Source organism: Wolffia australiana, chromosome 13 (genome assembly GCF_029677425.1).
Source record: "Wolffia australiana isolate 7733 chromosome 13, ASM2967742v1".
Lineage (NCBI taxonomy): Eukaryota > Viridiplantae > Streptophyta > Magnoliopsida > Alismatales > Araceae > Wolffia > Wolffia australiana.
In genome coordinates, this window is record NC_135847.1 from 13,227,359 (window position 1) to 13,239,914 (window position 12,556).

General features: G+C 44.4%; 2 protein-coding genes across 2 annotated transcripts; one reads left to right on the forward strand and one right to left on the reverse strand.

The window, feature by feature from the left end:
• Positions 1 to 1,665: 1,665 nt before the first annotated feature.
• Positions 1,666 to 4,458, forward strand: LOC144711371 (ER membrane protein complex subunit-like protein). The gene is made up of 8 exons (XM_078585360.1): positions 1,666 to 2,000; positions 2,243 to 2,305; positions 2,398 to 2,490; positions 2,686 to 2,733; positions 2,956 to 3,027; positions 3,195 to 3,253; positions 3,850 to 3,940; positions 4,176 to 4,458. The coding sequence occupies exons 1-8, from the start codon at positions 1,689 to 1,691 to the stop codon at positions 4,320 to 4,322; spliced, it is 885 nt and encodes a 294-aa protein (XP_078441486.1). The 5' UTR covers positions 1,666 to 1,688; the 3' UTR covers positions 4,323 to 4,458.
• Positions 4,459 to 5,559: 1,101 nt separating this feature from the next.
• On the reverse strand, positions 5,560 to 10,299 carry LOC144711033 (flowering time control protein FPA-like). Its single transcript, XM_078584943.1, has 5 exons — positions 9,839 to 10,299; positions 8,025 to 8,276; positions 7,872 to 7,952; positions 7,109 to 7,809; positions 5,560 to 6,517 (listed from the first exon to the last, which is right to left on the reverse strand). The coding sequence occupies exons 1-5, from the start codon at positions 10,145 to 10,147 to the stop codon at positions 5,689 to 5,691; spliced, it is 2,172 nt and encodes a 723-aa protein (XP_078441069.1). The 5' UTR covers positions 10,148 to 10,299; the 3' UTR covers positions 5,560 to 5,688.
• Between the last annotated feature and the right edge of the window lie 2,257 nt (positions 10,300 to 12,556).

Here is a 12,556-nt window from a genome sequence, read left to right on the forward strand (position 1 = left end):
GGAATGATGACTAATGATGGCGGGACAATGAGCCACAACAACTGGGCAACCACTGCCAAGGACATTGGGAAAACCACAGCCGCTGATGATGAGGACGACGATCGCCGACGAGGGGGATGATAACCGACCAAAGCAGCGAGGAAAACCGTGGACCATGTGTAACGCACTCTCCCTCTCTTTCCGTCTCACATTGTGCTCTTCTCATTCACTCTCTCTTTATCTCTCTCTGTCTAGATCACTCACTCTCCCCCTCTCTTTCGTACTCTCTCTCATTTTCTGTCTCTTGCTTACTCCCCTCATTGGCTCTCTCTCTCTTTTCTTGCTCTCTCTCTCTCTCTCTCTCTCTCTCTCTCTTTCTCTCTCTCTTCGTGTCTTGTGCACTCTCTCCCAGTCACTCTTTCTCTCTCTATCTTTATATGTCACTTGTTCTCTTTCTCTTTTTCTCTGGATCTCTCACACACTCTCTCTTTCCCTTGATCGGTCACCCGCGCTCTTCTTACATAGTCTATTTTGTCATCCGTCCGTAGTTAGATCCTATCATGGACAAATGACAGGACAGACTGATGATGGAGTTGTGAATATGATGAGACATGGATGGATGACAACCCTGAGGAAAGGAAATACCATGGACGGATGACTGAACAGACGTCCACTCAGTCCCGTTCCGTTCGTCCAAAGCGTCATCCGTCCTTCATCCAACAATCCTAACTATAGTTCCAGATAGTCCGGGACGTGGAGGATGGACGGGACGGGACAAAGATCCTCCCGTTCGACGTCGGGAATCAGTGCAGGGACGCAAACGGGATGGTTTTTTCATTCAAGACCTCCGAACGACATGAATTTTCGTCTCGGTTTTCGTCCAACCTCGCGGACAAGACAATTTTTTCGTCCCAGGACAAAAATTATCCTCTCCGCATCCCTGCATTAGTATAGTTTCGGATAGTCCCGGACGTGGACGTCTGGAATCAGTGCAAGGATGCGGACGGGACGGTTTTTTGTCGTGGTGGACGACAACCTTCCCGTCCATTCGGCTGGGGATGAATTTCCGTCCTTGTTTTTGTCCAACCTTGTGGACGGGACGATATTTTCGTCCTGGGACGAAAAAACTGTCCCGTCCCTGTCCCTACACTAGTATAGTTCTGGATCGTCCTGGACGTGGACGTCCGGAATCAGTGCAAGGACGCGAACGGGACGGTTTTTTGTCCGATTGGACGAAAACTGTCCCGTTCGTTCGGTTGGGGATAGACATGGTCGTTCTGTTCTTTTCGTGCGAATTTGTGCAAATTGTTCGTTTTGTTCGGTTTTCCAAACATAACAAAAATGAATTCGAACAGAACATCAAACAGAGCCGTGTTCTGTTCTTTTGTTCGCTTTGTGTGAACTTTAGTCTAATTTTGTGCGAATGTGAGAATTTGTGCGAATGTGCGAATTTTGTTCGTTTTTGAAAAAGAAAAAGAACAGAAGAAAGAACAAGAGCCTGTGCGGTTCTTTTGTGCGAATTTTGTGTTTGTTTTAAACATACAGAACAAAATGACAATGCCTAGTTGGGGACGAATTTCCGTCGCGGTTTTCGTCCAACCTAGAACACGGGACGATTTTTTCGTCATGAGACGGAAAACCGTCCCGTCCGCGTCCCCACACTATAAAATAGCGAGACATTCGTCAATCTCTCTCTAGATCGGGGTTCTATGCAAGTAGAGAGGGGAAGCAGGTGGCCAACAGCGATGGGTCGTTCTTTGATTCGTCTGCTGGTGCTCTTCACGCTCGTAATGACCTCTTCCGCGTTCCAATCTGATGAGCTAATCTTGGAGGACGAAGAATTCGGATTAGAAGGGATACCCACTTCCAATCGCGAAATTTCTACCCCAGTTCGTACTGCCCATGAATCGACGGACTCAAAATCCGTGCAGATCGCCCTGGAGCATGCCATCGGCGACTCGGATTTCTCCCAAGCTGGGATTTTTACTGCTCGGCTCAAGACTTTGAGCCACGGCGGACAGGTGTAATACGCCGGTTGAAAATTATCGTTTTCTGTGCATTGATTTACCTTCAAGTTCCATTTTTAATCTCTTAGAACCCGGAGTTCTTTCAGTGCAACGATTTCTTTCTCCTGTTTCAGGGCTATAATTTTTAGCCCAGATAGATTTAAATTTACTTGCCTTTGATCTTATGTGGTTTTTATCATCTATCGTGCTGTTTTGCTGGTGAAGTTAAAGATTATGAAGGTCCTTTTCTCTCTCAGACTCTGACTAAGCTGCGATTCAAGAGGAACGTTTTGACGGACTCAGACAAGGACGCTTTCAAAGTAACATCTTCTGTTCGGATGCGGCATAAATTTTGATGTCTCGTTTTCATTATGTAAGATAAATCAAATTTGAATTAATCTTGTATTTGCAGAAAAATTTGCGAGATGACGATTTCTACAGGATTAGATTGCCCTCCAATGTGTTATTTCCTGGGAAAGAGTATGTCGTTTCTTCTGTCAGAGTTGTAAGCACTCGCATCTTTTTTATGCATTTTGATGTTTCCAAATTTTTTCCTGTAATTAAATTGTGTTTTTAATTAAACGTTGTTTTACTTTTATGAGTCATTTAGCAAAGTGAAGCTTAATATTCTGATGAGCTCATTGTTTCGTTCATATGATTTTTTTTCGTTTTACATCTGACAGCGCTCTGTTCATTTCAGAGGTGTCTTGCAAGGGAGAGTCTTGATGAACATTTTGTGATTAATATGGTAATTTCTATCAAGCTTTTCCATCGCTTAGAAAAAATTGCATATCTTGGCCTGCAATATTAGTAACGTTTTAAAAGGATTTGTTACTTTGCATAAAAAATTTAACCTTGCTTTTTCTCAAGCTTAATTATCTGCCTCTTCGGTCAACTATAGCTATGTCTAATATGGAAACTATTTGGTGCAATGATTCAGTAATCTCTTCAATCTCTCATATACTTGTAGGACGGTGTCAATATTTTGTCTGTGACCTACGGTTCCTCCCGGACATGCCAATATCCCAGGTCCTTGGTGTATGTAAGTTGCTTTATGAATATCTCTTCCATCAGATTATGCTTTTCGTTTGATTAGTATGATTTCTTAACCCTGATAGAAATATATTTTACTCTCAACTGAAGCTTTCACATTTTTACTAATGTTATTATGATAAAATTATTGAATACTGGCCTTTCTTTTGGTTTCAGCCCAAAAAGTGGTCTTTCAACTCTTACACAGTCCTGAAGAGCGGTGATGTTGTGCAAAGGTGAACTTTTGGTGCATTTCTTGGTCATTTTTCTCCTATTTATTTTTTTGGTGGATTATTTCGCAGTTATCGAGTAAGGCTATTTCCCTCTTGAGAAATGGGTGATTTGGATTGTGATTGTACCCCATCCCAGATTTATTGGTCGAAATACCCTTTTTTAGTTTCCTTGCTAGGCTCTTCTCCTTCTTGAAAGACATTGGGTTCTCCGTCTCCATGGTCGAGAAGACAATTATGACTCATCATCGTCCTCATCATTCGTTTTCATTGAGATAACAATGATCATGACGAGGTCATCATCGTTGTTTGTCCTTAATTTGTCGATTGATGAGTATGATGGCTCGTCATCGTCTGCTCGTCACTTTCTCTATTTTTTCTCTATCAGATGATGAGGATGATGATGGAGTGGTCATCATCCTTGTGGGCCTGTCTGTGGTTAGGATGCCAATGACATTTTTGATTTTGTCCTCGTCATTCTGGACAAAGACTTGGCCGATTAGAAGGACTATTCATTATCGTCCCTCACAGATGACGAACGTGTCATCCTGGTGAACTCTATTCTTCTGTGGCAGATAATAAATTCCTCTTTTGTTAAGCAGAAGACCAGCCTTTGCTGAAGAGGCGCTCGCCGCTGAGAGTGCAGAAGGTGAAGGTGTCAAGCCACCGGAGAAATCGTTCTGGGCGAAATATGTGAGTAATTTTTCATAAATTGCAAATTATCTCTAACAAAAAAATTGGGTCTTTGCTAAAAACCATATCGTTAGAGAATTTTAACTTGTCTTTCTTATTTATGAACTTTCATACGATTTATTGAACTGAATTTTTATTGGCACGACAGAGAATCTTAATTCTTCTTTAAGTCAATATTCTCTCATATGATAAATAAAAATATCTCAATATATGTCTCTTGTTTTGATTTTTCCAGTGGATGTATTTAATACCTCTCGGACTCATTGTCATGAACGCTATCACGCAAGTCATGAATCTGCCAGACGAGCCACCAGCAGGGCAGGGAGCTTCTCAGGGCCAACAGCAGGCTAGGGCACCAAGCGCCGCAGTGCGAAGAAGATGAACCAGTCGGATTCGTTGGATTAATATTGTTCTTGTTTAATTTCCAATTTGAGTTACTGATTTAAATCTTAACGTTTCTACGAGATGTAAACTTGGAAGCTCTTAATTTTTTTAAGATTTCAGAAAGGTTAGAAACTTATGCTGCATTCCTGGACAATAATAAGGTCTAAATTAACTGCCCTGAGATTAAACTAAGTAAGCTGACCATCCGAGGAGCGAGATAAGAGAGAGAGAGAACTATAGAAAGAGAGAGCCAGAGAGAGAGAGATGAAGCTGTATAAGTGTGCGTGAGAGAGAGATTGGGAGGTTTCCATGATATGTCCACATAGGTGAGTAGAGAGAGATATAGATGCACGTAGTTCATGATATATATTTGCAAGTGGTTGGCAGTTGATTCCTACTCTACATAAGGGTTCCAGATAGGGATCGGCACGCATCATCCATCACGTTACCGTGACGGAAACGTGATGGTAACGGTGACGGATGACGATGTGGTTGTGACGGGGACGTGACAGTGACGGGATGCCCAGGATGCGTGACGTGACAGGATGGCCGTCACAGATGACGGCCGCGCCACGTGACGTGGCCATTTCGATCTCCTGGCATTTTGCTCAGAAGTCCCCGTTTTTTTTGCGCGCGCAACCCGACGCGGCCTATAAATGATTGGAGATATACCCCTCCGTTCAAGTAGGGTTTTATTCACGTCACCAGTGACGGGGATGTGACGGGACACCCTATGGAGGGCCAGTGACGAGAACGTGATGGTTTTTTGCATATGCTGGGATGCATGACAGGACGGTGATGAGAACATGACGGTTTTTTGTATGCTGGGATGCATGACAGGACGGTGACATGACAAAAGTTTCGTCACGTCACCGTCTGTCACGTTTCATCATCCGTTCCGTTATGTCCCGGACGTGGTATTCCCTAGTTCCAGATCGGCATTTCTTCAAGAAATTCTGACCAAACATAGTGAGTCTTTCGTCTAGCATCCTCACTCTCTATTTGCTCTCTCTCATATTGACAGCAAAATCTTCAACCTTCCTTCCATTTGAAATTAGCCAATCATAAATTAGTTTAAATGTCAAGCCATCAGTTTAAGATAGAACTTAATGTTGAAACATGTATATTTAGAGAGAGAGCTGATAGTTCTCCAACCCGGATGAAAACTATTGGAAAGTTCATGTATATCGGAAAATTTTTTTATACTCTCACCTACACCCATCAAAGACCATGTATATCATAAAAAATGGAAATAATACCCCATGCTTTCCTAAGTTTAGATGGCTATGCCAGACCGTTGACCATAGAACACACTCCAACGTCAAATCCAAAGTCAACGCACGCACGAAGGAGAGGACGAATATCTACTGATGGGGAGTTGCTTGCTTCTGCTGCTGCTGAATCTGCAACAGAAGGTTCGCCGCCAGCTGCAACGTCGACTGATAGCGCTGGTTCTTATCGGCCTCGCCCTCCGCCGGCAACTGGGAGAAGCCCTGCGCCTGTTCCGGGGCCCCCCGTTGACCGCCGACGTTCTGCTGACTCATCTGAGTCAACCCCGTTGACTCACCCGTCCACGGCATCCCATAGCCGTAGTCAACGCCAACCTGGGGAACCATATAACTGCTAGCAGCTGGGTAGGGACGGATCTGGGCGGCCGCTTGAGGCTCGTGGATCAACGGAGGAGCAACACCCGTCGACGGCGCAGCCGGCCGCGCGCCGGGGCCCGTCAGCGCAGCCGACGGGATGACGGCCGCCAGCGTGGCAATCAGCTCCGGCGTGAGGGAGACCTCCATTGGGGCGCTTGCGTAGCCGACGTTGGGAGGCGCGCGGCTCTGCTGGGCGTGGCGGAAATCGACGCGTGGGACGAGGTCTGGGGGCGTCTGTTGTCTTTTGACGGCACTGACCGGCGGCTGGATCTTGAGAACGACGCCGTAGAGGCGCTCCGGGCCGGAGACCTTAAGAACGTGGGATAGAAAGTCAGAAGGGGGGACCAAGAAGAGCGTGGTTCCGTCATCCAGCTTGGCCACGCCGGCTCTGTTCTTCAGGCGCAAGTATTGAAGAAACTCGGTATACGACGCAAAGTCCTCCTCGCTGTCGGGGAGGAAGAAGACGATGTCAAAGCCGTCTGCCTCTTCGTAGTGCTTTGCCAGCAACTCCAGCCCCGTCCTCGCAGAGCAATTCACCACCTCAGGCCTGCTCAAAACTAGCAATTGAGCATGCAACCCAAGTATAGTGCAGGGACAAAAATTTTGGGGCGAAAATTCATCCCGGGGACCACGGGACGGGACGGTTTTTGTCCCGTGGGACGAAAAAAACCGTCCGTCCGGAGGTCTCGGACGATGGACGGACGAATCTGGACGGAAAACCGCCGGATTCACGTCCGACAGTTGAGATGTTGCCACGTGGCCTTGCAATGACAATTAGCATCAAAGTCCCCGTATTTTTAGGTGCGTGCAAATGGACGAAACTCAGAAATAATTGTACATATGTCCCTTTGAGTTCTATATCCTCAGTAATTCCCTAAAAAACTTGAAAAAAATACATATTAATATATTAAAAATATAAAATGGGTTTTTTCGTCCAGGACGAAAAACCTTCCCGATATGACTGGACAGGACGGTTTTTTTATCGTTGGACAAAAAACCGTCCCATCCTTCGTCCCTGAACTTACTCTGGACGTCGGACAGGACAAAATTCGTCCTGTCCCGTCCATCGTCCACGTCCGGGACAATCCGGAACTATAAACTCAAGCACTAGAGACTTAAAAAAGCTTACTTCACTTACAGTGGAGACTCCATGCCTTTGCCGACGGGGACGCACCGGGCGTGGCAGACGGGGTTCCCCCCTTTGGCGATAATTCCTCGCCAGCAGTGGTCTCTGGGCCTCCGCGGGCCAGCCGGGCTGCCAGGGCCAGGCCCATACAGGTGTTGGCCCCTCATCATCGAGCCGTCCATCCGTCTCGGGGGCAAGGAAGCTTCATCGAATGGCGATCCCTCGGTCCTGGATCGCTTCGGGTCCCTGCCGTCGAACCCGCCGTCCCAGCCGGGGGCTGGTCCGGGAGACAACCTCGAGAAGCTGGCTCGGTTGTAGGCTTGGTCGTCGACGAATTCAGACCTGGGGTGAAAAGGCCGGCCCATCAGCTGGCCACGGTGGGAGTACTTGGTGCGGCCAAAAGGGTGGTCTCCGAAGAATGCATCTTGTCGTGGGCCCGGGCCATACTGGAATCCTTCTTTGGGCTGGCCCAGCTCGCCGTCTGAGTACAGAATTTGGATCCTTGGGTCGTTGAAGAGGCGTCCCTGTAAGCCCTCTTTCGCCCGCCGAGCTTCTTCCAAGGTTCTGAACTCGACCAATGCGGTGCACCGCGAGGGAAATGTTCTAACGTGGTCCACCTCGCCGAAGAGGACCATCGCGTTGAGGAGCATCTGCTCGTCGATTCGGACTGATGGCGGGTGACGTATTAGTAAAACTCTGCTTACCGGACCATCCTGAAACCATTTTAAAAGTGAGAACCAGATAAAAATTAAGGATATTTCAGAGGTTTGTTTACATGACGAGAAGGTTCGGGGGGGAATCTCGAATGCGAGTCCGAAGAGAATCCTCTCTTCGGGTCATGATAATCAGATTGGTCCTGAAAAGAGGAAATTCGAAATTGATTTTTTCTGAAAGAAGGGGCCTTTGTTTGAGAATAAAAATCACTAACCCTTCTCGAGGGTGGGGGACTGGTGCGAAGATAATCGACTCGTAGTTTCTCGCCACCTAACTCCTTGCCATCCATGTTCTTCAAAGCGGCGGCGGCGTCATCGACTTTGAAAAAGTCAATCAATGCGGAGTTCCTCTCTCTGTTGAACTTGTGATCCTCGATTTTTCCGAATTTGGAAACTTCTCCTTCTAGTTGCTCCTTGGTGACTGACGGGCTTATTCCGCCAATCCATAGCAGCTTACATGGTTTGGCCTGCAAATGGAAGTAGACATTATGCTTACATGGTTTGGTCAACAAAAATAAATTTGAAACAAGAATTAAATCTTAAAACAAGAATGTTTGTCAGTAGAGGGAAACAGAATAACCGAATCTGATAGTTAAACCAAATTGAAAATTACAATAAATAAATAGGCTTTCTACATAGGCATCGTTGAAAGCAACGATTTCGGGAGAAAAACGTAAATACCAACGGAACATGAGGCCTATATACTCTTCCCACGGTTAAATGTTCAATTCATTGAAGAAACTCCAAACAGATTTCAGATAACAATAAAAACTGTTTTTTTATGAACCCAAAACCCCATATGAACGAAAATCTAAACAAATTACTCAAAAAACCGGGTTTTACATCCAAAATCATTTTGTCTCTGGATATTGACGTACCGCCGGGATGACTCCCTTTTATGTCGATGGCCGTCCTTGATACAAAATGGGTTCACAAATAATAAAAATAAAAATGAAGGTTTTTGCTTCTGTAGAGACTCTGAATACAAAAAGGCAAGTAACTCGAGATGCGACTAAGGGGTTTAGAACATTGTTTACATACAATTTGTGACGTAATGTCTCAATTACAACTCAAAAGTTAGTGTGAATATACAAAGGAAAAAAAATGTCCATACTTTTCGCCCATCGTCATGAGGTAAGCAATATATTTTAGAACCAAACGCTCGAGGAATACGAGCATAATAAGAGCACACGATTATGTAGACTTTGATCATTGGACCTTTGCAAGGCCCTTCGCCTGAAGCATCAAAAAGCAGAAACTAGAAAGCGAATACTTCGCCTAATTCTCACACTTTCCAATGGTCGCTACGTAGTAATGAACAATCGTTCGAAGATAAAGAGAAAAACGCTCGATTTGATCTAAATGTGTGATCGTATCCAACAGCATATTGAAATCCAGCTGAGATTTCCAAACGAGAATATCATTGAACGTCGTTCGTTTACGAAATTTCTAAAGATCAGCGTCCTCTACGATCAGCGATAGTCTTTCTTCAGCTCCTAATCGTCTTCCTACATGTTCATCGAAACGTAAATATAGCCACGCCCACGTTCGGGAATCGAGATCTTCGAAGAAACAACGATTTCGCAAAGCCCCATCCCAAGTTTCTATCGGTTCGTAGTCTAGCGAATATCGAATGGAATTATCACAAAGGATCAGATCGTGTAGCGAATGCAGCCGATTAAGACCTAGTTTTCAAAATACCCAATTAGAGAATTGACGTTGGGGACTCGAGATCTTCGAGGAAATAGCGATTCAGCAAAGCTTATCCCGAGTTTCACTCGATTTGCAGTGTCGCAATCGGAAATGGAATTCTAAAATGATCAGATTGCGGCCAAATTCTGTCGAATGCGGGGGGGATTAAGACCTAATTTCTGAAATGCCCAATTAAGGCATTCAACGGAACACGCAACGCGAAAGCATCGGACGCAAAGAGTAGCTCGAGCACTTTCCTAGCAATCGCGAGAACTTCAATCGTACAGATGTTACAAAAACATAACCGAAACACACCGCACGTGAAGGGAAAACGAACCGGGCGAGCGAACTCAATTCTGATGGAATTCCCGCGGACGAGCGCGCCCTGCAGATCTTCCTTGGCAGCCCTTGCGTCGTCCGAGTGCTTGAAGTACAGAAAAGCGAAATTTCTAGAAGAAAACGTCATCATGCAGTCCAGAACGGCGTGCTTGCCAAAGAGCGACATCAGATCGAAATCCAGAGTGTCCACGGAGAGATTTCCCACCCAGAGAACAGGATACGCCGCCTCATCGCTTCCTGAATCCCTCGCTGACTGCCGATTGTCTCTGGAATCGCCATCTCTCGTCTCCTTGGTCGGCGACGGCATCGCGAACAATCGTTTTCTCGATAACGAAAGGAAATCACGCGCAAAAACGTAGACGAGATTACCTAGAACCGATTCTACGGATCGGAGAAGAAGAAATCTGGAGAAATCGGGAGAAACCTGGAGCAATTCGCCTAGGGTTTGAAGGAGATAGATTTGGGGGCGGATTTTGAAAGAACTAGGCTAATTTAAATCCTCTTTTTTTCAAATTTTTAGATTTAATCTCCACCGTCCATTACCGTATCCAGTCTTTCGCATAGACGAACCGTCCGATCGGTGCTCCCCTTTTTGTGAGGGCAAGTTAGGCAACGGTAATCCCCACCGTCCGTACCGAATCTAATCACCTTCAGACACTATCTGGATCGTCCGATCGGTGGACCTGATCGAGGGACCAGTGTAACTTCCTTTTTTAACAAATACCCTATATCGTTAGGAGTTTCATATGATAGATTATACATACACTAATAAATATTAATGGTAAATGTTCAATGAGAGAGTTGACATGCTATTTTTATCTTCTAGAGCACAAGGTGTAGCTATAGTTCCAGATCGTCCGGGACGTCGACGATGGACGAGACTGGATGAAGATCGTCCCGTCCGACGTTCTGAATCAGTGCAGGGACACGGACGGGATGGTTTTTTCCTCCGAGACCTCCAGACGAGACGATTTTTTCGTCCGAGTGGAGAAAAAATGTCCCATTCGTTCGTCCCGGGACGAATTTCTGTCCCGGTTTTTTGTCCAACCTTGCTGACGTGACAATTTTTTCATCCTAGGACAAAAAACCGTCCAGTCCGCGTCCCTGTACTATAGGTGTAGCTAGCACCCTGTTAGCTGGCAACTCGACCAAAAGATTGGGTCAAATCAATCCTTGATCAATGAACATGCATATGTGATATAGTTAATTTAATGTCAATATATGAAAGCTTATTGCGCCATTTAAGTTATTAACTAGATTAATACATGGTCCTTGAGGGTCACACGTACATGGGCTTTGGACGTTGAAGGATACACTCAAAATTTAAGGACTTTTGTTACTTCTCCCGATGACGCGGATTTGTATGAAAATTTTCTAGGGACTTTATTAAAAATTCTCTACACAATATAAATAGAGGGGGCCACCCTCATTTGATACCTACGTGTGTCAATAATCTAAGTGACTCCTCATTCATATCTTACTATTCTTTCAATGTTGTTTCTGGTGGAGATTAGATGCGAAGGAAATCAGATTTCTATTAATATAGTTCATGGAAAAATGAGGAGATCTAGTGCTCTAAAGATCATGTGGATCCGTTTAGAGGCTGAACGTATGAACAACTTGAAGATGCTCACTTGAGGAACAGATAAATCATGATTTTATCCATGCAAATGTGATTTTTGGGTTTGTAATGCTTTGGGTTTTCAGATCTGCCTTCGGTTCGATATTCCACTTCACATTCGAGCTTGAATCCATATTAGTCGAATCCCCAAAATTCCCAACAATTGGCCCTCCAATTTCTCAATTCACGATGACTCTGTCTTTTTTGCTCTATTATAGATTCTTGTATGGCTTTTTTCCCACCTCTAAAGACAAAACTCAAGTCGGTTACTGTTATTATGAACATTTCATCTCATCTATGCATCTGTTTTGACTACCTTTAAGACATCTCCCTGCATCATTTAGTCCATATCCGTGTTGTTCTACAACACACTACTATCAATCAGAAAGTGATGCCATGACCCTATACCAATATGATACCCATGTCATGCTTGAGCTCATGATAATCAAACTAAGGTTTCTCCATGATACTTCGTCATGGGAACTCTTGAGATCTCATCTCCTCTGTCTGAGATTCTTAAAAAGTCTACATTACTATCCAAGTAGTGGACTTTGGCCTAGATTCAAACCCCATCAAAGCTTATCTTCCTTTCTCTTCATCGAGATCTTGGCCACCAAGGTAGGTTATGTAAATGAAATATTAATAAAAAAATATATTTAAGTTTTTGTTGACCATTCAAACATACAATAACTCAGCCATCAATAAGCGAACAAGTTAAGTGCACAGAGTCTTCATGTTAATATCTATCACATCTCGCTCTCAAGATTGAATCTAGTTGCTATGATCACAAATAGCATTATAGAAAAATATGCACAAATCCTACGTAGTATGAAAAAACAGGAGTTACAATGGTAAAGTATAATGGTCATGTATTTATATCAACACATTGCAACCAATTTATATCAATAAGCTCATCCCAAAAAAATTAGTGCCTCAACTGCTTCTCTTCCTATCACACTGAACCTTTTTAAAGATAACCAAGAGAAGAAGGGATCATACCAGGCAGATCCGAGATTCGTTCAGTCATAGGTCATATGGTCTACATTTTATTTGTTGGGTGTTAAATAGTTAACATAATGCACATGAGTCTAGAGT

Bases quoted from the DNA above. Each gene is read 5' to 3' on its own strand.
- LOC144711371 (XM_078585360.1), top strand. From the start codon at position 1,689: ATGCAAGTAGAGAGGGGAAGCAGGTGGCCAACAGCGATGGGTCGTTCT. The intron at 2,491-2,685 runs GTAAGCACTCGC...TGTTCATTTCAG, and splicing joins TCGTTTCTTCTGTCAGAGTT to AGGTGTCTTGCAAGGGAGAG. The intron at 3,028-3,194 runs GTAAGTTGCTTT...TTTTGGTTTCAG, and splicing joins ATCCCAGGTCCTTGGTGTAT to CCCAAAAAGTGGTCTTTCAA.
- LOC144711033 (XM_078584943.1), bottom strand. From the start codon at position 10,147: ATGCCGTCGCCGACCAAGGAGACGAGAGATGGCGATTCCAGAGACAAT. The intron at 7,953-8,024 runs GTTAGTGATTTT...TCCTCTTTTCAG, and splicing joins GTCCCCCACCCTCGAGAAGG to GACCAATCTGATTATCATGA. The intron at 6,518-7,108 runs GTAAGTGAAGTA...AGTTTTGAGCAG, and splicing joins AAAGGCATGGAGTCTCCACT to GCCTGAGGTGGTGAATTGCT.